Source organism: Lithobates pipiens, unplaced genomic scaffold, assembly GCF_037356315.1.
Source record: "Lithobates pipiens isolate NorthernLeopardFrog02 unplaced genomic scaffold, aLitPip1_a1.2 Scaffold_13, whole genome shotgun sequence".
Lineage (NCBI taxonomy): Eukaryota > Metazoa > Chordata > Amphibia > Anura > Ranidae > Lithobates > Lithobates pipiens.
Window position 1 is genome coordinate 203936666 of NW_027507718.1, and position 27518 is coordinate 203964183.

The 27518-nt window shown below is 45.5% G+C and overlaps 1 protein-coding gene across 4 annotated transcripts in view; it reads right to left on the reverse strand.

Annotated features, from left to right (window-relative positions):
• Nucleotides 1-27518, reverse strand: part of CENPC (centromere protein C) — a 522895-nt gene that overhangs the window by 135620 nt on the left and 359757 nt on the right. For all 4 annotated transcript variants that reach the window (XM_077476133.1, XM_077476132.1, XM_077476131.1 and 1 more), the window contains 2 exons: nucleotides 24051-24141; nucleotides 6842-7060 (listed from right to left, as the gene is read on the reverse strand). In XM_077476133.1, the coding sequence (XP_077332259.1) occupies nucleotides 6842-7060; nucleotides 24051-24141 (310 nt within the window). The remainder of the gene's footprint in view (nucleotides 1-6841; nucleotides 7061-24050; nucleotides 24142-27518) is intronic.

The window sequence follows — 27518 nt, forward strand, 5'->3', positions numbered from 1 at the left end:
GGGCCAGATATTTAGCAGTGGCCGTCTGCTGGTTGTCGACCCCTGGTCTAGACTGAAAGACCCACATTCATGCATGAATTGAGGATCGACTCTGAAAGGCCCAGGCACGAGAGCGAAGGGACAGAGGATTGTCCCAGGGTAGGAAGATCCTGGACAAGGCATCCAAAGGCAGGCCCAATTACTCTAACTTCTGCAAGTGGGGGATCCAACCAAATCTCTATTGGTCACTGTTCGCTGGACATTGGCTGACAAGAGTAGACAGATGATTAGCAAAAGATGATCCAGGTAACCTATGGGTGTATTGCATGGGAAAGGAGCAGGGTTAGGAGCTAGGGCAAAGGCCAAAGGTAAGTGCAACAAATTGATGAAGCTTATTGCCTGCAACAAAAATGCAGATATTGTTGATATCGCATCTTTGCAGATAAAGAGGAAACTCCATTTTGTAGCCCCTGGAAATGGCCCTCTGGACCTAAACAGCTGAGATTTCTTGGGACCAGAAAATAAACAGTATATACGCCACTTCCATTGGGAAGAGGACTTTAAGCTAGACTTGGAAGGCCACATCTTCAGAGAAAAGTGTGTTACAGACAGACTGCAAGTCTACCTGCAGAGATACAGGCATTCTTTTTCTGGGGTAGGAGAGCACTCTTACCCCTGTAATCTTCTTGATTTATTTATCCAAGGAGTGACCAAACAGGCATTATCCCTCTCCCTGGGCAGGTCAGCTGACCAGCATTCAAGCCAAAGCGTTCTAAGCATATGGACAGAGAAGAGGCTGATCTTGGAGATCTGGTGAAAAGTATCTGTCAAGCCATTCAATTTTTTTTATGTCATAATAGAGTATACGATTTACTATCATTTGAGCCCACTCTTGCCACAAAGCGTTAATCCAGCTCTGAGCAATCCTCTTTTTTCGTTCAGTGAGATCAACCTTGACAGAGAAAAACCTTGTCAAAATCCTCCCCCTTGCTGTGAGTGACAGGTGATTTACATATCTCGTGCACTAGCCTGAGACATGCATTATTTTTTAATTCCCCCCCACTCCTTCTGCTCCTCTGCAAGGATTGGCTGTTAGGACACTTACCTGTCCAGGAATCACCAGAGCTAATTTTTCAATCGGCTATCAGGTGCCGCTGCCATCTGCACTAAAGTTAACTGCCAGTGAACCCTTGCGGCTCCACAGCCAGTTCCATACTGCGCATTGGCTAAGCATGTTGCACTTTCGGAAGGAGGAGGGGGGCTGAACGTCCGGCTGAGTTGCCCCCCCCAAAAGATGCCAAATGTTGCAACAGGGGGGTGAGCATGTGGCAACTTGGGTAGTCCGCCTGCCAGTTCTCCACTCCCAGGATGTAAATGCCGATAGGGCCAGTACACGTCACTCTGCCCACTGAAGGATGTGAGCGACCTACCATGCGGGGGGCAAGCTTCTTGTTCCTCCTTGATGATTGACATATGCCACCACCGTGGCGTTGTCTGAATCCTGATGGGATGCCCTGGAAGTCTTATCAACCACGTGGAGAGACATAGCCTGATCGCTCGCAGCTCAAGCACATTGATCGGCAACTTGGATTCCTCCTCCAACCAGAGGCCCTGGGTCGACAGAACTCCCATTACTCCACCCCAGCTGGTTAGGCTGGCTTCCGTTGTGATCACTGTCCAATTCAGAGGTAGGAACGACTTCCCGGACCAAAGTGCCAGGGGTCTCAGCCACCAGAGCAGGGAATCCCTGACTGACTGGCTCACCTGAATTTGCCGATCCAAGGATAATGGAGATTTGTCCCATTTTGTCAAGATCTCCTGCAAGACTCTGGTGTGAAACTGAGCATACGGTACAGCCTCGAAGGAGGCCACCATGAGTCCCAGGACTCGCAAGCAGAAGAGCAGCGACGACCACCTGCGGTTCATCAGCAGTTTTACCGCGGCTCAGAGTCTGCAGCTTGTCTGAAGGGAGAAAAACTCTCGTTTCCATGGAGTCCAGCAGTAAGCCTAGATACTCCAAGCGCTGAGTCGGTACAATCACCGACTTTTTTAGGTTCAACAGCCACCCAAATTTCTGCAGGGTCTGCATGGTGATCGCCACATCCTCCTCTCATTTTGAGGCAGAAGATGCTCTCAGTAGGAGATTGTCTAGGTAACCTACGATTGCGATCCCGCATTGTAGCAGCAATGCCAAAACAGGAGCCAGTACCTTAGTAAAGACTCGGGGGGCTGATGCCAAGCCAAAAGGGAGAGCCACAAACTGGTAGTGGGCTTCCCCAAATGCAAATCGCAGAAACTTCTGATGCCGAAGGCACATGGGTATGTGCAGGTACGCATCCTGGATGTCCAAAGATGCCAGGGAGTCCCTTTGATGGAGTGCAGTGACTACTGAGCGAACGGATTCCATTCTGAACCTCTGTACTTTTACAAAGTGATTGAGGGCTTTTAGGTCAGAGATTGGACGTACCCCTTCCTTTTTGGGGACTACAAACACATTGGAGTAGAACCCCTGTAACCTTTGCGACTCCGGAACTGGTACTATCAGATCACAGACCTACTGGTCGGACTGCCAAGAGGCCCACCGGGCTGCAAACTCTCGAAGGCGACCCCCCACCCGTGTTGCGGGTGGGGGCAAACCTTCATGCAGTAGCACTTTTGTTAGGCTTGCGCTTCCAGGGACGCTTTTGTCCGTCAGGGATTGTCCTGTCGGGCTGAAGACATTTAGCCTCAGCCCCGGGCGGACAAAAAAGCCGCTTGTGAGCCCAAAAAGAGGGCCTTTGCCTACGGCGTGGTTCCTTAGCCTTCCTTGCCTGTGAGTAGGGTACTCTTCCCACCTGTGGCATTTTTAATAATGTTATCCAATGAGGCTCCAAGGAGCAGCTAACCAAGGAAGGGTAGATTCGTTAGGGCTTTTTTAGATGCCTGGTCAGCCGACCAGCATTTTAGCCCAATCAGGCACCTCAGCACCACTGCTGACACTGAAGCCCTGGATAACAGAGGGAGGGTATCCAGAGCCACGTCACAAATGTACTTAAGGCCTTGCACTAACTTGTCTGCTAGTTCCACACAGATAGGAGAAGCCTGTTCCCTCAATTCGTGGTGCAAAAGTTTTTCCCATTCATTGTCTGTGACACAAGTGCGGATGCCAGTACTGGTCGCATTGCTGACCCCACAACCGTAAACAAGGAACGAGCCACTGCCTAGGCCTTCCAGTCCGTGGGGTCCTTAAACGGCAGGAGTCCCCTCTACTACAAATCCCATGAGGCATAGCGAGACTCTGACAGCCACAAGCATGACACCCAGAGACAGAGGCATGATGGGACTTGTAGTTTTGCAACAGCTGGAGGTCCGCTAATTGCATATCCCTGCCCTAGGTGAATGGGCTGGCTTACGGGACCCAAAAGGGACCACTACATCAGCAGAGGGATCTGCTATATCCTGAATCTTCAGGGTATCATGCACAGCTGTGATAAGTGCTCCAAAAGCGCTTTATCGCGCACAGACGTGGACTCATCCTCACTATCCTGGTCAGCGTCATCTGAAACGACAGAGCAGGGGTCACCAGCTTCAGCGAGGCCTGAGTCTGTGTCAGGAGCCGCTTTTTACCACCTTTGTACCCACGCACCGCCTCCATCTTAGCAACGAACGTGTTAATAACCGCCGACAAAGCGTCCAGGGGCACTGCACTGTCTGCAGGCACACCGGTTGCAATTGCCTGGATTTCAGGGGAAGAAACACCAGTTTCTGAAGCCATGCTGACCCTACCCTGTCTGCCACCTGTTGGGGACTTAGGAGAGTGATGGTCCAACCCTCCTAACTGCTGCAGGCTTAGGCCCCCCCCACAGGACTCATCACCCTGACCGAGTTCTGTGCTGTCCAGCTAGGTATGCCTATGTCAGCTCCCAGATGTTTGTGAGAGAAAACCGTGCTGTGCTGAGCCCCAGAGGACAGTGCTGAGCATGAAAAACATGTTCAGGCTTCAACAAAATGGCCGCCGAACATCCAGTATAAAGGACATAATCAAAGGGAAAATGGCCGTCGGCCTACAGTAAAATGGAGTCTGACCATGCTACTCCCTGGTCACACCAAAAATGGCCGCCGAGCACTGTATGCAAGGAGAGACAGTGAAAACAGGCAGAGGAAATGGCGGCAAACAGCGATCAGCAGACACACACTCCAGACACCCAGGGGAGAGACCTACAGACATCCAGGGCACAGCTACCCAGCGCAGCCCCCACCCCAGGTGAGAGCCCCCCAGGGGGCCCGTCTATGGCCCACACACCACTCAGCAGCCCATGCAGCATTCCCTGCAGGGGGGAGCGGGAGGTGAGGGACCCCCGAATTGACCTCCCAGGGGATGCCCAGCTGCTCAGCCCAACCTAGGAAGAGCTGTACTTACCAGTCCTGACGAGCTGGGGAACATTCCATCACAGACCCACTCTTCGATCAGTACGGGGTGGCTGCTGGCCCAGCACACTGATGCAGACATCAGTAGCCTGGCCATATGTGTGCCCTGGAGCATTACGCCCACCGGCCGCCCCTGGAGCTGGGGGGCATGTCGTGGCCAAGCCAGCGCGGAGCTCTGGTCTGCACACGCTCACTGAGCAGGCTGGGGAGACTACAAGGATAAGGGTATCCAGCCTGTCACCCAGCCGGCTGTTGATAGCAGATCAAAGGATCTTAATCTTGTGCAAAAGGCAAAACTTCTGCAGAAAAATCCACGGACCGGTGGGCCTGCAGGGTTCCTAGGTCCTTCTCCTTCACTAGGCAGAGGAGGCAGGCTGGGGGGTTGTTACCTAAGGGATCACCCCTTGGGCGGAACTAGAAAGTTCTGATTTTGTTGTACATGTTAACATGTTTTGTCTAGTCCTCTCCTGAAGGTGGCGTAACCTGATGGTCTAAGAAAGGAGCTGTGTCAGTCGGTGAACGCAAGAGTAAAAATTATTTGCCATTTCTTGGCATCCCATTAACTTTGTCCCAAATTCAGGTGATATTTGCCACTATAATTACAGTCAGGAAAATTAGTACACTCCACAGAAAGTTACTTTTTAAGCAGGCAAACTTTAGGTCTGCATTCAAACAGTGCCCTACAGATAAAGGTGAAATACAGCAATAAAAATAATAAGGAAATTATGTATTTTCAATCATTTACGCATCTAAAGCTGGTACTGCCCCCTTTTAGTAGAAATGTCATCTTGTTGCATAACTGCCCACCAGTCTATGGCGTTGACTCTGTTTTACCACTCCTCCATTAAAAAAATTTCAGTTGCAAGAGTTTCAGTTTCAATTCCCCTCACATTTCCACGGGTGATTCCCCTCACATTACCTTTTGTAATTCTGGAATCAGGGGCTGGAGTTTGGAGACTCCAAAGTGCTTTGGGAGGGAAGGCATCTCTAACTCAGTGTTCGGGTCTTGACAGTAACCCAGTAGGCTGTGTGAGCAAATGTCCACACAAGGCAGCAGGAGCGTGTAGGTCAGGGCATAAGCAAACTGGTTCATATCTTTGATTGAAAGTTTTTTTGGACACTTTTTATGGTTTATGTGAGAGCAAAGTCAACCCACATACACTCATCACCATCAGGTGAATTATCTGGTTGGATTGATTTACCGGTTTCATTTGGTCAATTCACCTATTCCATTAGATTGATTCATGTATTTTATGTATTCTCCTTATACACGATCAAATTCATTAGTTCATAGGAACAATCGTTTTTTTGTATAGTTTTTAGTCCTGTCCAGGATTTGGGTTGCAGCAGTTCTATAACAGACTGGCGCACAGATACATATTTGATTTACAAAAAGCCAAGAATTTACCAAGCCTAATTTATTAAGCTTGTCTTATGGCCCGTACACACGATCGCAAAATTGTACAAAAATACTGCTTTGAAAGCGATCATACGATAATCATACGATAATCTGATGTTTAGCTTTCGATAGCCGATCACAACAGTTAATCTGATATTATCCAATGGGACAAGCATGAAAATTTCTCTTGTACGATACTAGATCATACGATATTCATTTAATCATTATAGTTGTCGTCTGAAAATACAATACAAATACACTACAACACATTACATCACTTGCAAATTTTTATTCTGTCTTACGAGAATTTTCGTAACTTTAGTAACTTCTTCAATTTCTACTTGGGACTAGCAAGCAAAAAGGTCGATCTCTCATCCGATTTTTGGATCGTGTGTACAGGGCATTAAGGTAGTAAATCCTAGGAAGCTGCAGGAGTGAGGACAACAGCCAACAGGTGGAACTGGTTTATGTAATCAGAGACCAGCTGCCTGAACCTAGACAAGGCAATTGGCATCGGATGACTGAGAGAAACAAAGATAGGGGTGTGGAACCTGGGCTGCTGTACCTGATAAGTTGATTGCAGCAGGAAAATGCTGGATTCACTGGGCAGTTAAATACCTGAATCAAGGACAATGCTGCATGACCGATAAGTAGGGATTTAAAAAATAAATAAAAAAAAGCAAGTGAAGTTCCTATTTATATTGTCATTATTTCACCTTCCACACTCCAAATACAAATGCGTTTTTCTGAAATGGCAAAGTTCCAATAAAAATAGTCAAATTTTCTCAAATTTGTGGTTACCAAAAACAAGCTAATTTTGCTTATTAGTACTCGCCACTTCACAATGCCTTCTGTCATTGCTAATGGTAAATATCTACACCTAAGAAACAAAACCACGCAGCCCTTAACAGATACATAACAGCTCTAAAGCATCTCCCTGCTCTGTGTACAAATGGATGATCTTATAACAATCTCATCATGAATTTAAATACTAGTTAAAAACAAATTAGCGATTAACTTCTTTTTTTTTTTTTATTAACATATACAGTGACATACGTTTGCTTTTTGGTGAAGATTGTGGCAAGTCTTCCTCCACATCAAATGTAGAATTCCTTTCAGCTCGTCTTACTACCCACCAATCAGATGGTGGTGCAGACGCTCTCTTGGGTCTTGAGGAGATGCTCTCGCTTTGGTTATCAACATCAGCCTGCAAATATTTCTGCAAAACTAATCTGTCTAATTCAGTGGGTCTTGATTTTTTCTTATCTGTAAAAGCTGAAAAAAATAAAATAAATCTAGGGTTAAAAATCAACAGATTATCACCATACATGTTACCGACTGGCACACGCAGATGTACGTCGGCAGAATGGCACGGTCGGGCATATTGGCGTACGGGTATGTCCATTTTTATATGCCGCCCTGCCATCGCGTGCGCGCCAGTCGGGACCCCCGCGAGTCCGGTCGCGGGTTCACGCGGACTCGATCGCCGCAGGGATACCCGCGATCGTCTCACGGGGAGGTGCCATTGTAAACAGCATCTCCCCGTTCTGTCAAGCAACAAGTGACGCTGATCTCTGTTCCATGCCCCTAGGAACACTTAACCCCTACACTGCCACCCCCTGGTTAACCCCTTCACTGCCAGTGTCTTTTAAACAGGAATCAATGCATTTGTATAGCACTGATTGCTGTATAAATGACAATGGTCCCAAAAATGTGTCAAAAATGTCCGGTGTGTCCGCCATGATGTCACAGTCGTAATAAAAATTGCTGATCGCCGCCATTGCTAGTAAAAAAAAAAAAAAATTATTAATAAAAATGCCATAAATATATCCCCCATTTTGTAAACGCTATAACTTTTGCACAAACCAATCAATAATCGCTTATTGGGATTTTTTTTTACCAAAAATGTGTAGAATACGTATCGGTCTAAACTGAGGGAAAATTTTCTTTTATATATTTTTGCGGGATATTTATTATAACAAAAAGTAAAAAATAATGCGTTTTTTTCAAAATTGTCACTCTATTTTTGTTCATAGCGCAAAAAATAAAAACCGCAGGGGTGATCAAATACCACCAAAAGAAGGCTCTGTGGGAAAAAAAGGATGTCAATTTTGTTTGGGAGCCACGTCCCACGACCACACAATTGTCAGTTAAAGCTACGCAGTGGCGAATCGCAAAAAGGGGTATGATCTTAAGCCAGCAAAAGGGTCCAGCCTGAAAGTGGTTAAGGACCAGGCCTCTTTTTCAGACTAGGCGTTTAAATGTTTAAAAAAAAATTTTGCTAGCAGGTTTTTAAAAGTTCTGAAGCATGCTAGCAGCTTTCTTACCCGCTGACACTTTTTTTTTTTTTAATACCCCTATAAGGCAAAAGGCATAATGAGCTAGTATGCACAGCATACTAGCTCATTATGAAATACTTACCTAAGAACGAGGCGTCAGTATCTCACCTGGTTCATTCCAAAGGAGATTACATGTTGTCTCGGCGTGTCTTCCAGGTATCATGTCTCCATCGCTGTGAGTGGCTGGAGCCGCAATGTTGTCACTCCTGTGCATGTGCACGATAGACTTCTTTCCGGCAAGGTCCGGCGTCTGCCGGGCTTTCAGCCGAGAATCCCCTGTGTGCATGCGCCGCTGCAGTCAGTGGCTCATTGCAAGGGGAATATCTCCTAAACCACACAGGTTTAGGAGTTATTTTTTTACCTACAGGTAAGCCTTATTATAGGCTTACCTGTAGGTAAAAGTTCAAAAGTAGACTATACAACCACTTTAAGTGGCAATCAACACTCCCATTAGGATCTGTGTTCAACATTTACAAACTGGAGTTGAATGCTCACAGGACACAGAGCAGGTTATAAATTATAACAACCTGAGTTATGCACCACCTATAGGTGAGTGGACACTGGTAGAAACAGACATACAGGAAGTCCTCCCCTACATAACCACTCCCACACAGAAAGTACTTACGTTTTGTAGCAAGCAATAAAATCCCAGAGAGGGGTGGGATCTCTGTGTCCCATGATGTACTCCAAGAAATGAATTTTATAGGCAAGTACAAAAATTAGATTTTTTTTTTTACATCCCAGGACCTACCTGGGATGTCCCAAAGCAATGTATATGATGGGAGGACACAGTAGCCACTGTCTGGCCCAAAGAAACCACTTTGCAGCCTGCAAAACACTGCAGACAAAAGCAGTATCCTCTGCAGCCCTTGCATTCACCTAGAGAAAAAAAAAAAAACTTGTAAAAGGTATGCACCATGACTGATGACAGGGGAAAGGGTGAAACCTTATCCTTCAAAGCCATAGGTTTGTGCAATAAGTGGACAAATCCACCATTAAATGGTCGACTTCGTAACCACCTAACCCTTACCAGCATTTGCAGGAAGAATAAACAATGAACCCAGCTGCCTGATTGCAGCAGACACTTCCAAATACATTTTGACAGCCTGAACCACATCTAACACGTGAAGGGCAGTTCCCAGTGATTGAGGCTTTGAGGGAAAAAAAAGAAGGCATCTGAATAAGACGAGAGGCTGAAACAACCTTCGAACAGAAGTATGCACCAAAGAGAGTAAAGAATTGGGCTTTGAAAAAAGTCAAGGATGAAAACTTTCCTATGATCATATCCAATGCCAGCTTCATAGTTACTCCAGACTGGAGGAAAGCCAAGCTCCGGCTCCACAATATACTTGCAAGGAAGCAGTTTACTAGCCTCACAACATGCCACAAAAGATGTCCAGGCCCAATGGTAAATCTTTCTTGAAGTAGCCTTCCTGGCCCTCAAAAATGTGTGAATGATTGCCTCCAACACTTCCCTATCCTTCAGGTATACAGCATTAATAGCCAAGCCGTTAAAGTCAGCAACCGTAAAGAAAGATGGACAAATGGACTTTGGGCCCAAAGGTCCGGCTGAGCCAGTAGAGGCCAGGGCTCACCCGCTGACATGTTTACTATGTGTTTAACTGATTTTCCTGGGCCAAGGCAGTGCTACTAGAGTCACCAGTATACCTTATAACCAAATTCTGCGTAACAAGTGTGAAATAAGCTGTAACGGAGAAAAGGCCCAAATCAGAGATCTAGTCCCCCAGCATAACCAGGACATCTACTGCAATGCCTGAGGATCCCTGGTCCTGGAGACAAACTTATCTTTAGAGGTCGACCGATATATCGGCCGGCCGATATATCGGCCGATATTTGCCGTTTTTTAAATAATCGGCATCGGCCGATTTTGCTGATAAAAAGCAGATTTATAACTACAGCAGGACTTTGAAATGACTTCTGTAAGAAGTCAGTGTGAATTGCCTGAGTCGTCATAGCAACACTTTCCTCCTCTCTGGGCAGGCTGCCAAGAAAAGAACAGAAAGATACAATGTTTACACTTGAATGAATGAAGTCATCTCTGTGTGTAGAAGTTCTCAGTTTAACCATTTAAAGACTAAATCTTTTCTGACACTTGTTGCTTACAAGTAAAAATCCTGTATTTTCTGCCAGAAAATCACTTAGACCCCCCAAAAATTATATATATTTTTTTAGCAGAGATCCTAGGGCAGTGATGGTGAACCTTGGCACCCCAGATGTTTTGGAACTACATTACCCATGATGCTCATGCACTCTGCAGTGGAGTTGAGCATCATGGGAAATGTAGTTCTAAAACATCTGGGGTGCCAAGGTTCGCCATCACTGTCCTAGGGAATAAAATAGCGGTTGTTGCAATATTTTATGTCACACTGCATTTGCACAGAGGTCTTTCAAATGCATTTTTTTGGGGAAAAAAATACACTATTTAAAAATAAAATAAAAACAGTAAAGTTAGCCCATTTTTTTTTTCGTCCAAAAGTTTTGACTACCTGTTTTTATTTAATACATAGGTTTTTTTTTTTTTTTTTTATCTAAATCATACATACAAGTAAACTGATTGGAGGTTTGTTTTGTTTAATAAATGTTTAAATGTAAGAAATTTTCTGTATCACTTATGAAGGCTGCTTTCACACTGGAGCGTTGATGGTAAAACGCAAGTTTTAGCGGCTCTTTACCATCATTTTAGCGGTGCTATTTGGCTGCTAGTGGGGCACATATAACCCAGCTAGCGGCCAAGGAAGAGGTTAAATGCGCCCATGAAGCACTGCTGCCAAATCGCATTGCATGCGCTTCGGCAGTGGTGCCCATTCATATCAATGGGCAGGAGTGGTGGAGGAGCGGTATACACCACTCCAAACGTGCTGCTTGCAGGACTTTTTTTTAAGATCCTGCCAGCGCATCGCCTCAGTGTGAAAGCACTCTCTCTTTCACACAGACTGCAGGGGAGCCATTTTGCAGGCACTTTACAGGCGCTATTTTTAGCCCAAAAGCGCCTGAAAAACGCCCCAGTGGGAAAGGTGTGTTAGATCAAGGGGGATTAAAAAAATAATAATAATAAATAAAGGAAAAAAATAAAGAAATAAAATAAAATCGGCCTAACATATCGGCCCAAAAAAATCGGCATCATATATCGGCTATCGGCCGCCATGATTTCTAAATATCGGCATCGGCCAGAGAAAAACCCATATCGGTCGACCTCTACTTATCTTGCTTTGCATTTAACCTGAAAACTATCAGATCCACTCAGGGCTTGCCCCCTCGTCAATAGAATGCACTAAACACCTCCAGATGGAGGGATCATTCACTTGGAGACAAGTGCCAATGCCTGAGGTAATCTGCCTGCCACTTCTCTATCCCTGGAATGTGAACTGAGGATAGAGAGGGGACATGAAGCTCTGCCAGGGACAGGAAGAGATTCACCTGATAAGCATGGCTCCTGGTACCTCACTGGTGATTGCTATATGCCACACCCATGGTACTGTCTGACTGGACCTCTTCCAGGATTCTCCTCAGCTGGTCTGACCAGTGCATGCGAGCTAGGCCCATAGCCCAAAGTTCTTGCATATTAATAGGTAAAGTTATTTCCTCCCCATTCTAATCAGCTGGTGTTTGTGGTTAGTGCTTGCCAGGGAAAAAAGGGTAGAAAAGATTTCCTCGTCTCCAATCTCATTGGAGCCATCTACCACTCTAGAGGTCGTAGAGTGCTGGGATCTGGAGACATTAGAGAATCCAACAACCAAGTCCCTATACAGGACATTCTGTTGTAGAGGCCTGCTGTGGAATTGGGCAACAGGAACTTCCCCAAACGTCGCAACCACCTTCCCCAATAATCTCATGCAGATACGCATAAAGGGATTCCTCAGAGTTCTGAAGGAAGACATCTGATCTCTCAAAGCTGCAGAGGCCCCTAGAGCAAGAGCTGCCTTTGCCTAGACTATTTCCTGTAGGAATTCCATATACGCACACCTCTAAATTACCTCTAATTGCTGGCGTGGTAAAGGGTTTGAATCAATGTTGACCTCTAACATTAAGAACCCATCCAACCTCTGCAGGGTGCAAACAGAGATAAATTGTGCCCCAGCTGAAAAAGGAAATAACTCCTATTAGCAAATCGTCCAAGTAACCAAAATGGGCACCCCCAGAGACTCAAAACCAAATTTTATATTGCAAACCGTATAAAATGTCTGATAAGAAACGAGATCGGGAACATGTAGGTATGGCATCCTTTACATCCAATAATGGCAGTAATTTCCCTGGTTGGAGCAACGCCATTCAAAACCTCCATACTTTGAGGACATTTGCTGAGACTCTTCAAATCCAAAAATTTAATGGTCAGCTCAATTTGGCATGGAACCATAAACTGGTAGAAATGAAAATTGGGAAACCCTTCCTGTTCTGGAAGTGGCACGATTACTACCTTTAACAAACAGGAGACAAGAGGGACACCCTCTTTTGCAAACATCCACCCAAATTAGGACGTCTTCATACAGTGGGAGACCTGGAATCTGACCCTTTGAGAACCAAGTTTTTTTTGTGGAACTGGGGCTAAGGCTTTGCTCTGGAGGATGAGCCCTGTGGGTGATAAAAAAAATTGCCTCAAGGAAAGCTTTTACGAGAGAACTTTGCTGACCTGTACTTTCAGCTAAAAATCCTGAAAGGTCCCAAGTGTGAAATTAAATACTTCAGGGCATTCATAAAAAAATAAAGAGCCCAAGGCAACTCTGCTATGTTATCACTTATATCAGCCTCAAGTTCCTAGATTGGTTCTTCTTGTGGCCCTAAGACTCTGACAGACACCACAACACTGCTACTGCTTGCTGCATACCAGCACCACCCTAAAGGGAGGAGCTTTATGTTTCAGACCGTAGGCCTGAATGACCGATTGATGGACCCAATTGGCAATGGAAGCTGCCTGCCCCTTGTTGGGTAAAAAAAAAAAAAAAAAAAAAGTCTGATCCTTGGATGTCCACAGATCTAGACAAATAAACCTTGACTGCCTGGACGTCCAAATAATGCAGTAGTCTCTTTTCCGCCGAACAAGGCTGAGAGAAAAAAGAAGGCAAAATAATGTCCCAATTTAAATGAAAGGCCGACACCACTTTTGGCAAAAAGGATGGAACAGGTCGAAACACTACTCTGCCATGGTGAAGGATCAAGTACGGTTCCCTGCATAAAACGGCCACCGACACCCTTCTAGCCATCAGTAAGGCAGGCTTGCGTGACAGCAAGTCTAATGTAATTTCCTTAATAGGTTCAAATGGTTGTTTCTGTAACACAGACAGCACCAAGTTCAAGTCCCAAGGACACATAGGTGACCTAATGGGGGGGGGGGGGGGGGGAGAGAGCAAGCGAGTTGCCCCTTGCATAAAGGTTCGGATCACTGAATGGCAGGCTAAAGGCCTTTGGAAGAATACTGATAGGGCCAAAACTTTACCTCTGTACTCAAAGCCAATTTGATTTCCACAGCTGACTGTAGAAAATAGAGAATTCTCTCAATTACATATTTCCAAGGATGCCACTTTCTGGCTTCACATTAGAGCTGTACGATTCTGGCTAAAATGAGAATCAAGATTTTTTTTTGCTTAGAAGATAGATCACGATTCTCGTGGCGTAACATCATCTTTCACAATAAAACAAAAAATTGTGCTAACATTACTGTTTTTTTATTTATTGAAGTGTATTTTTGCCCAAAAAAATGCATTTGAAAGACTGCTGGGCAAATAGTGTGATATACAGTGTGACATTTAACAAAGAAGTGTCAGAAAAAGATTTAGACTAAGTGGTTAAACTTCCTGCATTTACACTTGAATGCTTGGCAGACTGCCCAGATTATTTGTTTACACAAGAAGTTCTATCCCTTTGATCTAAGTAGTAAGTGTTGGTTACAATATTTCAAGTTCTAAATTTGGCAGATTGCCCGGGATGCTTTCTTTTGACAGCTGAGTGAGCAGATAATCTCTCCACTTGTTTATATGAAAGAATCGCCTACTCTCAGCAGGAGAGATCGTTAGCGGGGTGAATCGAGATTGTGTTTTTTAATGATTGCAGCTCTACTTTACACCAAGCAATATAAGTCTTCCAGACCTTATGATAAGTCTTCCAGACCTTATGATAAATCTTCCTAGCGACAGCTTTTCTAGCATTCACTAGAGGTCCCAAGATGCCACGGTCCTTTAACAACCTGGCTTCAATAGCCATGCCATCACATTTAGAGACTGTAAATTGGAGTGGAATTTAGGACCTTGAAACAGTAGATCGGGGCGACGTGGAAGCGTCCGTGGCCCATCATTGTCCGTCTCACAATCTCCAGGAACCAGGGCCTTCTGGGCCAGAATGACTGCAAAGTCCCTCTCTGAATATTGCACAAATGTGGAAGCAGAGGGATTGGAGGGAAAGCATAAACCAGTACTGGCTCCATGGAACTATCAGAGCATCTGCTCCAATTGCCAGAGGATCTCTTGTTCAAGACACAAACTGCTGTAGCTTTTTGTTGAACCTGGATGCCAGTAGGTCGACCTCTGTCCATCCCCAATGATTTCCATTCCCCGGGTAGATCTGCTGGTAGCTGAGATAATCTGCCTTCCAGTTCTCTACTCCCGGGATATAGACTGCTGATATAATAATTGCCACATGTCCCTCTGCCCAGACTACTATGTAGTTCACCTCCTTCAGAGCTGAACGACTCCTGGTACTGCCTTGGTGGTTTATATAGGCCACTGCTGTGGCACTGTCAGACTGAACCCTGATGGGGCAGTTCTGAAGCTCCAATGTCCAGGACCGTAAAGCCAGACGTACTTCTAGGTCGTTTATGAGCAGGGTCTGCTCTGTCCCTGACCATTTCCCCTGGGCTGAGAGCTCGTCTAGGGTTGCTCCCCAGCCTTAGAGAGACTGGCCTCTGTAGTCCGTACTCTTCAAGTTACCGGGAGAAAGGGAAAATCCTTTTGCAGGTTCTGATCCTGCAACCACCAGTTTAGGCTTAAACATGCCTGAGGAGATAAGCACATTGGATAATCCAGGGCTTTTCTTCCTCTGTTCCAAGCCAACAAAATGTCTTATTGTAAGGGCCTGGAATGGAACTGGTCATAGGGCACTGCCTCGAAGGCAGATACCACCCTCCCTAGAAGACTCATACAGAGCCAAATGGAGGGTTGCCTGGTGCCCCTTATCTGATGCACCTAATCCTTCAGGGCACAGATCCTTACAGGTGGCAAGAATACTCTTGTTTGGGCCGTGTTTAGGATCAGGCCTAAATACTTTAGACTTTGAGCTTATCTCAAGGCTGACTTTTCGGTATTTATGATCCAGCCTAAGCTTTTCAAATGCCGCACTGTGTATAATATGCTCTGTTATAGAGCCTGTACGGAGTGATCTCTGAGCAGGAGGTCATCCAGATACCCGAGCACCAGAATCCCTTGGGCCCTTAAAAGATCCAGTATTGGTGCTAGGACCTTTGTGAACACCAGGGGGAGCTGTAGTAAGCCCGAATGGTAGATTCACAAACTGAAAATGACGTTCCTCTACTGCAAAACATAGGAACCTCTTATGAGGCTGAAAGATAGGTACGTGTAAATACGCCTTTCATATCGAAGGAGGCTAGAAAGGCTCCCCTCTGGAGTGAGGTTACTACTGAACAGATGGACTTCATCCGAAAGGATTGTATCAATAGATACCTGTTCATGGACCTTAGGTCTAAACAGGGCCTTGTGTCCCCGCTTGGTTTCTGAACCATAAACAGGTTTGAGCAAAACCCTGTGCCCCTTTCGTATACAGGAACCTCTACAATCACTCCTTGATGCACTAGATAATGTAGTGTCTGAAGCAATACATTTCTTTTTGGCGGATACAGGGGAATGCCAGATCTTAGAAACCTCCGAGGGGGAAACCTCCGCAACTCCAGCTTGTAACCGCGAGATATCATTTAGGTGACCCACTCATCCTGAATTGTTGTTTTCCAAATGTCCACAAAGTGCAGCAGCCTTCCCCCACCCGATGGAGTGGGGGCGTCCCCTCAAAAGGAGGGCTTGGTGCTGGGTTTAGAAGAATTTTGGACACAGGGCTTTTTCTGGCCCTGGCCTTGCTGCTTTCCCCTAATGCCCCGTTAGTGGCGGAACCGCCCTGATGGAAGCAGTCGCTAGGTTTTTAATCGAGGGACGTTTGGTGCTTTTCTTCACCGGAAGTAGACTTATTTTGGATATATTTGTCCAAGTTATCACCGAATAAACATTCCCCATGAAATGGGAAACCTGCCAATAACTTTTTACAAGGAAGCTCGGCTGACCAGTTCTTAAGCCATAAAAGTCTGTGCATATGTACAGATAGGCGAGCCAGCCAAGAAACCTGCTATATTGAATACTTTCAAGCATCAACAGCAAAACACAGCGCTCAAGGAATATCTGTCTTACTTTCAGGCAGATCATCCTCCTGGTTAGGCTTATCCGGCCATTTGACTTGATCCTTTACGGACTGGCAAATACCAATTGCTGCAACAGCTGGCTGAATGGCTGAACCGGCCAAAGAAAAGGAAGCCTTTATTAAACTCCAATTTCTTATCAGGATCTTTCAAGCCCTGTGCATCATCTATCGGACAAGTTAAGTTCTTATTTAAGGAAGAGACTGCTGCATCTACGGCTGGCATGCTCAATTATTTAACAAACTTTTCATCCATGGGATATACACCACCTGTTCCAGCACGAGGTGTAGCAGTAAAGTCGGTGCGACCTGAAAAGGTCTCAGAGATTCCAAAGAAGATCAGGGGGGCTCAGTTATCTCTGCAAGAGGCAACTTAAAGGCAGAACGAACCATTGAGGTCAGAGTCAGGATCAAAAACCTCTGCAACTGAGAGGCAGACATCTAGAGGATATCTTCTTGTCCAGATTCCTCAGAAGCAGACTCATCAGCTGGGCACTCCACTGAATCCTGAGCTTTAAGCTCTTCCCCATACTCAACCCATTCCTGCTACAGACAAGGAGACTCCGGGGAGGGGGATCTGTCATGCTTCCTGTCACCATGTGGGATGGAGGCAATCATGCAAGCAATCCTGTGCTCTAACCTGGCTAGGGCTGTGGACAGTTCACCCTTAGTGACAAAGGGTGAAGCAGCAGTGTTGACTGTAGGCACAATACCAGATAGGTGCAGCGGCTCAGATTGCCTGAAAGCCTCTGGTCTTTCAGGGGATACAACACTAGGGATACGACTAGGTTCATCAGGAACTAGTGACATAGGTGTGCCCTTCTCTGTATTGTTAGTCCCACTCCTCTTTTTGGAAGACATTCAATGCCGCAAACAAAGAGTACTTTAATAGGGCTCACCAAGCCCTTATGCAACAATCCTGCCAAGCACCGTTAGCCTGCCAAGCAACACCTGTTGACTCACGTGACCCGGGTAAGGAGAAATTAACCACTGTGTCTGTTCAGAGCCTGCTCTGTGTCCCACAGCTGCCTTCTGGAAGCACCACATGCTTGGCATACACAGCTTAAATAAGCTAGGTGTGCACCGAAACAAGGTCCTGGTGAGTGGGCGTGACTATTTGTGTATCTTCGTGCGTCCAGATAAAGGCTACAGCACATGTACGGCAAATTCGCATGCGTCACAGCCGCCAAGCAAACTGCCTGGCCAAGCTCTTGCGAATGCACATGCGCCATGGCGAATCAAGGCGAAATGACACACACTGTAGTGCACCATCGTACAGGTAAAAAACAGCCAGACACAAGCACAAAAGGTACAATTTGCACTCACCCACAGCTAGCCCAGAACTCCCCGTATGATCACCGCACACAGGTGTCCAAGCCTTTAGCTAGCTTGACTGATTGTTAGAATCACTAGGACACCCAAAAATAACTACCCGTCCAGGCCCATGGCCACTTAGAAGCCAAGGGCCCAATCTTCACCCTTCACGGCTGGTTACTGTCACTTAGACCTTCAAGGACTGGGTACCCTTTCATGTTTAGGGTCCACTCCCTTGGACCAGTATAGCACCCTGCATGAAATGCCTTAGCCCTGTAGTGTCCAAGATTTCCACTCCGCAGGGTCCAGCGTCCGGAAGCCATAGTACAGGCAAAACATCGCAGAATCTAGAGTCTTTGAGAGGCTTGGGTACCATTCATCTAAGCATTAAAGCCTGTGTCAAACGGATCCGATCGGTCAATCCCTTGATTTTTGGAACCATTTGTGTGTAGAGACCTGGAGCTCAGAGAGCTCAAACTGTACCATCCACCTTGCAGACATTGGTAAAAAAAAAACTGAAGTGCTTCCTGTATGGGAGGGGTTATATAGGGGATCACTTCCTGTCTAAAGACCTTTGGTCTACCAATGTCCATTCACCTGGAGATGAAGTATAACCCAGCAGGTAATTAATATTAACCCGACTCTGTGTCCCATGATGTATGAAAAAGAAAAATAAGTATTGAACATATCACCATTTTTCTGGATAAATATATTTCTAAAGGTGCTATTGACATGTCGGTAACAACCCATGCAATCCAAAACAAATATGTTCAGAAATTAAGTTATGTGTAATAAAATGGAATGCACAGGGAAAAAGTATTGAACACATGAAGGGAGGTGCAAAAAGGCATGGAAAGCAAAGACACCATCTGGAATCTATAAGTAATTAGAAAGTAATCCCCCTGCCCCTTGTCAGTGCAAAATATCACCAGCTGGTTCAGTCTCAACTGATGGCCTCTAAAAAGGTGTCTCATTAACAAGGTGTCACACAGCAAACATCTCATGATGGGTAAAAGCAAAGATCTCTCTCAAGACCTTTGCAAACTTACTGTTGCAAAACACACTGATGGCATGTTACAGAAGGATTTCTAAACTACTAAAATGTTCCAGTAAGCACTGTTGGGGGCCATTATCCAGAAATGTAAAGAACATAATTTCGCCATTAGCTGGCCACGACCAGGTGTTCCTCGCAAGATTTCTGACAGAGGCGTGAAAAGAATTATCAGAAGAGTTGTCCAAGAGCCAAGGACCACTTGTGGAGAGCTTCAGAAAGACCTGGAATTAGCAGGCACAATGGTTTCAGAGAAAACAATAAGTAATGCACTCAACTCGCCATGGCCTGTATGCATGCTCACCATGCAAGACTCCACTGCTGAAGAAAAAGCATGCTGAAGCTCATTTAAAGTTTGCTGCACACTATTTAGACAAGTCTGTGAAATACTGGGAGAATGTAGTCTGGTCAGATGAGACCAAAATTGAACTGTTTGGATGCCATAATACACACCATGTTTGGAGGTCAAATGGCACTGCACATCACCCCAAAAACACCATACCAACAGTGAAGTTTGGAGGTTGTAACATCATGGTGTGTGAGGATGTTTTTCAGCATACAGTACTTATAAACTTCATATTATTGAAGGAAGGATGAATGTAAAAATGTACCAAGACAGCCTTGATAAAAATCTGCTGAAATCTACCAGGATGGTGAATTTGAAACAAGGGTGGACATTTCAGCAAGACAATGATCCCAAACACAAAGCCAAGCTCTTAACCGCTTAACAACCGGCCCATAGCCGAATGACGGCTACAGGGCGGTTGTTTAACTCTGGGAGGCCGTCATATGACGTCCTCCCAGAATTCCGCTCTCGCGCGCCCCCTGGGGCCACAGGAGCCGGCGCATCACGGATCATGTTAAACGCCCGCTCATCGCGGTCGTTTACCACGTGATCGCTCCGTCAAATGACGGAGTGATCACTTGTAAACAAACCAGCGTCATGTTACGACGCCGGTTCCTCCCTCCCCCTCTCTGTACCGATCGGAACAGCGGAGGGGGAAGAGATCAGTGTCAGCAGCGATGTGGGCTGCATCTGCAGTGCCCACATCGCTGCTCACCGAAATTTAACCCCTCAATTCCCTGCCAATACCCTGCAACACTCTGCAATACCCTGCAATACCCTGCAACACCCTGCAACACCCTGCAATACCCTGCAATACCCTGCAATACCCTGCAACACTCTGCAACACTCTGCAACACTCTGCAACACTCTGCAACACTCTGCAACACTCTGCAACACTCTGCAACACTCTGCAACACTCTGCAACACTCTGCAACACTCTGCAACACTCTGCAATACCCTGCAACACTCTGCAATACCCTGCAACACTCTGCAATACCCTGCAACACTCTGCAATACCCTGCAACACTCTGCAACACCCTGCAACACTCTGCAACACCCTGCAACACCCTGCAACACCCTGCAACACCCTGCAATACTCTGCAATACCCTGCAATACCCTGCAACACGCTGCAACACGCTGCAACACCAGCCAATACCCTGCAACACCCGCCAATACCCTGCAACACCCGCCAATACCCTGCAACACCCGCCAATATCATGCAATGCTCTGCAACGCAATACTCTGCAACGCCATACTCTGAGATACCCAGCCATAGTCGGTGATACCCTGCAATACCCAGCCATAGACATCCCCCCTCCCGCCGCCCTCCGGTGCTTCTACCGACTCACCAATACGATCAAAGCCAGAATCTTTTTTTTTTTTAAGGCTTTCCAGCTTAGAGGTGAGATGTGGGGTCTTATTGACCCCATATCTCACTGTAAAGAGGACCTGTCATGCCATATTCCTATTACAAGGGATGTTTACATTCCTTGTAATAGGAATAAAAGTGACCAAAAAATTTATTTTTGGGGAAAAAAAGTCAAACTAAAATAAACGAACTATAACATTTTTTTTTTTTTTAAAGCACCCCTTTTTTTTAAAGCACGCAGAAGCGAACGCATACGCAAGTCCCGCCCACATATGAAAACGGTGTCCAAACCACATATGTGAGGTATCGCTGCGAACGTTAGAGCGAGAGCAATAATTCTAGCCCTAGACCTCCTCTGTAACTCAAAACATATAACCAGTAAAAAAAAAATTAAACCGTCGCCTATGGGGATTTTTAAGTAGCGACGTTTGGCGCCATTCCACGAGCGTGTGCAATTTTGAAAAGTGACATGTTAGGTATCCATTTACTCAGCGTAACTTCATCTTTCACATTATGCAAAAATTGGGCTAACTTTACTGTTTTTTTTTATTTTTTTTAAAGCACAAAACTTTTTTTTCCAAAAAAAAGCATTCGAAAAATTTCTGCATAAATACCGTGCGAGATAAAAAGTTGCAACGACCACCATTGTATTCTCCAGGGTGTTTGCTAAAAAAACATATATAATGTTTTGGAATTTTTTTGTAATTTTCTAGCAAATAAATGATGATTTTTACATGTAGGAGAGAAATGTCAGAATTGTCCTGGGTGCTCCAGAACGCCTGATGGCGCTCCCTGCATGTTAGGCCTCTGTATGTGGCCACACTGTGTAAAAGTCTCACACGTGGTATCGCCGTACTCGGGAGTAATAGCAGAATGTGTTTTGCGGTGTCATTTGTGGTATGCATATGCTGTGTGTGAGAAATAAACTGATAATATGACAATTTTGTGAAAAAAAAAAAAAAGTTAAAAAAATCTTGATTTTGCAAAGAATTGTGGGAAAAAATGACAACTTCAAAAAACTCATCATGCCTCTTACTAAATACCTTGGAATGTCTTCTTTCCAAAAAGGGGTCATTTGGGGGGTATTTGTAACTTTATGGCATGTTAGGGTTTCAAGAATTGAAATAGGCCGTCAGTGCTTCAGGTGTGATCAATTTTCAGATATTGGCACCATAGCTTGTGGACTCTATAACTTTCACAAAGACCAAACAATATCAACAAATTTGTACTTATTCTTACCAAAGATATGTAGTATAAATTTTGGCCAAAATTTATGAAGAAAAAATTACTAATCTGCTAAATTTTATAACAGAAACAATAGCACAAAAAATAAAAAACCGACCAGTGATTAAATACCACCAAAAGAAAGCTCCATTTGTGTGAAAAAAAGGACAAAAATATCATATAGGTCCAGTGTTGCATGACTGAGTAATTGTCATTCAAAATGTGAGAGCGCCGAAAGCTGAAAATTGGTCTGGTTATTAAGGGTGTTTAAGTGCCCAGTGGTCAATTGATATAAAGAAAGAAAATAAAGCTACAGGAATGGCCCAGCCAATCACCTGACTTGAATCTAATAGAAAATCTATGGAAACAACTAAAAAGATCATAGTTCATAGATGAGGTCCACGCAACCTTCAAGATTTAAAAATGTGTGGAAGAAAGGGCCAAACTCACCCTTGAGCAATGCATGTGACTAGTTTCTCCATACAGGATGTCTCTTGAAGCCGCCATTACCAACAAAGGATTTTGTACCAAGTAATAAATACATTTCAGTTAATGTGTTCACTACATTTTCCCTGTGTCATTCAACTTTACTAAACAATTTGTTTTGGTTTCTTTGTGTATATGGATTACATGGGTTGTGCTGACATGTGGTGAAATTTCATGTCAATAGCACCTTTAGAAATATATTTACCTAGAAAATTGTGACGTGTTTGACGACTTCATGCCCCGGAAGGCATTACCCCCTTAATGACCAGAGCAATTTTTGGGAATCGGCACTAGGAGCTTTCTTTTGGTGGCATTTTATCACCCCTGTGGCTTTTATTTTTCGCACTATAAACAAAAAAAGAACGACAATTTTGAAAAAAATTAAAAATAAATTTTACTTTTTGCTATGATAAATATCCCACATTTATTTTATTTTTTTAAAACAAAGTTCTTCATCAGCTTAGGCCGATATAAATTCTTCTACATATTTTTGGTAAAAAATAAATTGCAATAAGCGTATATTGATTGGTTTGCGCAAAAATTATAGCGTCTAGAAAATAGGGAATAGATTTATGCCAATTTATGGCATTTTGATTTTTTTTTTTTTTACTAGTAATGGCAGTGATCTGCGATTTTTAGCATAATTGCAACATTGCAGCGGACAGATTGGACACTTTTTTGGGACCAGCGACACTTACGTAGTGATCAGAGCTATTAATATCCACTGGTTACTGTCTAAATGTCACTGTCAGGAAAGGGGTTAACACTAGGGGGCGATCAAGGGGTTAACAATGTTCCCTATGAGTATTTGTAACTTGGGGGGGGGTGGGCTTACTGGAACATGACAGCGATCACTGTTCCTGATCACTGGAAACAGTAGATCCCGGTCATGTCTCCTGTGTAAGAGGCAATCGGGGGCCGCCGGAAGACATCAAGTGCTCCGGACCCGCAGGTCCAACCGAGCTCGCACCGCCTGCACGAGCCGCCATCCACCTATGGCGCTTCGCACAGGAGAGCCATTGTGCCACCGTTAAACGATTGTGGCCGGCCTTTAATCGGTTCTTTCCAGCTGTAGGTAAACTTCCCTTAAAGCTGTTGTATACCCGCTGAATTTTTTTTTTGCTCACCTGCAAAGGAAAAGGCATAATGAGCTAGTATGTACCGCATACTAGCTCATTACGAAATACTTACCTTAGAACGAGGCCCCAACATCTGTCCCGATCCACGCCGAGGGAGCTGACATGTTCCCTCTGCGTTTCTTCCGGGTATCGCGGCTCTGGCGCTGTGGGTGGCCGGAGCCGCAATATCATCACTCCCGCGTATGCGCGCAGGAGATTTCTCTCCGGCGGTGTCTGGCGTCTGCCGGGCTTCCAGCCGAGAATCCCCTGTGCGCATGCACCACTGATTGCGAGGGGAATATCTCCTAAACCGTACAGGTTTAGGAGATTTTTTTTTTACCTACAGGTAAGCCTTATTATATGCTTTCCTGTAGGTAAAAGTCCCAAATTTGACTATACAACCACTTTAAAGAAAAGACGTGAATTTTAGGACACTAGCAAAAAAAATTAGGCAAGCTGGGACCTACAGGGGTCTACCAGGCTGAAACCTTAATTTAGCTGCCGTGCGCCCAAATCCTCCTTTAAACAGCAGTATAACTCAATTGACTCTGAATCTTGACTTTTAATGAACAGGAAAGAAAAGGAATTACCTGATGGAGACGATGAAACTCTTAAATCATTGCGACTCTTCCTTAAATCTGTAGCATTATTGTCATTTGTCCTTGCACTGGTATAAGTAGCCTATTAAAGAGGGAATCATTTCATTAAAACAATGCTTTGTTTTCTTGGTAATGTTCTGATGTCCTGTTGAATTACACGTGATAATTTTAAAGAGACTGTCACTGGGGAATATGAGGTCAAAGTGTTGCAGGTATATTAAAAAAAAAAAATTGGATTTTTGTACTCACCATAAAATCCATTTTTTGAAGTTCATTGACGGACACATAAGCTCTTCTTGACCTAAGGGTTATATCGCCCCTTTAGAAGAGGACTAGGCAGAAAGTGTTAAAAACAGCAACACTTGCACAGTACCATCCAGGGGACTGTCCTACTGGCTATAACCCCTCACACTGCACCCAGCAGCTCAGTTAGTCAAAAGCAGTGCAAACAGAAATAGGAAGGGTGGGTGCTGGGGAGGTAGTGGTGGCCGAATCGGAGGGGCCACATGTCGAACCCCCTGAACAAATGTACTCACCAATGAATGAGTCGCCAAGAGTCACTGAAATGAGAAAGCCAAAACTGATATCTGCCCCTTAATGGAAGTTTCTGATCAACAGCCACGTCGTTAGAGCCAGTGGCGGTAAAGCAGGATGAAGTATTGGACCTTGCGACAGAAGGTCCTTTCGCATCATCAGCAGTCGTCAAGCAACATCCGCCACCATTCGTACTATATTGGTGTACCATGGACGCCGAGGCTAATCAGAATCGCCAGAATCCGCTCGACCTCCACTCTACGAATTAGGTAGAAGTTTGAGTGTGAGAAAGGCATAAATCAGCCCATGATGCCCCCATGGAGCCACCAATGCGTCTGCCGCATCCACCCAGGGATCCTTTGACCTGGCCACAAACCTCTGTACCTTCCAATTGAGTCAAGAAGCCAGGAGATCCATATCTGGTGTGCAAAGGAGTCAAAATACATCTGGATGTAGCGACCATTCCCTTTGGTCCAGCATCGGACGACTTACATAGTCTACTTGCCAGTTTTCTACGCCCAGAACGTACATGGCCAACAGAGCCGGCACACGGCGCTCTGCCCACCGCATGACGTGAGCCACCTCCAGTGCTGCAGCCAAGCTCCTTGTTCCTCCTTGATGGTTGACATATGCCACTGCCTTGGCGTTGTCTGACTGGATCCTGACCGGATGCCCCTGCAGCCTCTGTGACCATCTGGAGAGGCACTGCCCGATTGCCTGAAGCTCTAGTACATTGATCGGCAGGCAGGATTCTTCCTGGGTCCACCGACCCTGGGCTGACTGTACGCCCCAAACTCCCCCCTAACCGGTCAGGCTGGCGTCCGTTGTGATCACCGTCCAATTTAGAGGAAGGAACGAACTTCCCGGACAGTAGGGCTGGCGACCTTAGCCACCAGAGGAGGGATCCCTGACTAGCTGGCTCACCCAAATTTGACAATCCAGGGACAACGGAGATTTGTCCCATTTGGACAGTATCTCCATTTGTAAGACTCGAGTGTGGAATCGAGCATAGGGTACCACCTCGAAAGTGGCTACCATAAGACCCAGGACTCGCATGCAAAAACGCAGCGACGACCACCTGCGGGACACCAACAACTTAACCGCAGCTTGAAGAGTCTGCAACTTGTCCAAAGGGAGAAAGACTCTCGCCTCTGAGGAGTCCAGAAGCATGCCCAGGTACTCCAGGCGTTAAGTCGGCACCAACACCGACTTCTTAAGGTTCATTACCCAACCAAACTCCCGAAGAGTTTGAATGGGGATTGCCACATCCTCCCTTAATTCTGAGGTGGAAGATGCCCTCAGAAGGAGGTCGTCCAGGTAACCCATGATTGCGATCCCTCGCTGCCTCAGCAAAGCCAAAATTGGGGATAGCACCTTGGTGAAAACCCTTGGTGCGGACGCCACGCTAAAAGGGAGAGCTACAAATTGGTAGTGCTCGTCTCTGACCGTAAATCACACAAACCTCTGATGCTTGATACATATGGGGACATGCAAGTATGCGTCCTTGATGTCCAGGGATGCCAGAAAATCCCCCTGATGGAGTGCAGCGACCACTGAGGAAACTGATTCCATTCTGAACCTTTGTACTTTCACAAAGCTGTTGAGGGCCTTGAGGTCCAGGACCGGACGGACCTCTTCCTTCTTTGGGACTACAAGCTGATTGGAGTAGAATCCCTGAAACCTTTCCCGTGTCAGTACAGGTGCTATCACCCCACGCAGCAGCGGGTCCTGTACTGCCCCTAACAGGACCTCCCGATGAGCCGAAAGAAGATGAAGCTTGGAGGGAAAAAAATCTGTTTGGCAGACAAGAAAGAATCTTTTACCCTGAGGAAACCAGTTCACAGACCCACCAGGACCCGAGTCTGAATCAGAGCTTTGCCCAGAAGATGTGGGGGGCGTTTACCCCCTTGTGCCTGCACACCGCTTCCACCCTGGCAACTAAGGCCTCCAGGACCGGCGACAGAGTCCATAGGCTTCTGAGAGCGCCAAGAAAATGGCCGCCAAACTACTAGAAAATGGCTGAAGGCAAAAAACAGGATTTTTATAACAGCTTACCTGTAAAAATCATTTTCTTTGATGTACATCAGGGGACACACAGCCATAGTACTTTCTATGTGGGTTATAGGGCCACTGATAGGTGATGGACACTGGCATGCCATAAGGCAAGAAGTGTACTCCCTATATAACCCCTCCCACTACTGAGAGTCCTCAGTTTTGTAGCCAAGCAATACAAGTGTACACCAAGAAGGGAGAGACCTCTGTGTCCCCTGATGTACATCAAAGAAAAGGATTTTACAGGTAAACGGTTATAAAAATCCTGTTTTCTTTTCTTACATCAGGGGACATAGAGCCATAGTACTTACTATGTGGGATGTCCCATAGCAATGGAAACTGAAGGGAGGGAGACACCACAAAAAGTAGGGCAAAAAAGGAGACCAGAGGACTCATACTGCAGCCTGCAGTATACTGCGCCCAAAGGCAATATCCTCATGACCTTTAATATTGATTTGTTAAAATCTGATAAACGTATGAACCAAAGACCAAGTCACGGCCTTACAGACCTGAGCCACAGAGGCCTGATGATGCACCACCCCAGAGGCACTAATCGCCCTGGATGTGCTCTAACATGAGAGGGAAGAATTTCCTTCTTTAAGCCGAAGCTGGAACAATCACTTGACGAATCCATTTGGAAAATAGTGGATTTTGACGCTGCCTGTCTACATTTTGGACCCTCTGGCAGTACAAACAAAACATCCGTTTTGTGAATCTGAGTGGTCGCCTTTAAATAGACTCTGATCAATCTTACTACATCAAGGGAATGTAGTGCCTCCTCTTCCCTAGATTGAGGCTCTGGGGAGAGAGAAGGAAAAATAATAGCTTGGTTCAAATGAAAACCTGTTACCACCTTTGGTAGGAATTCAGGAT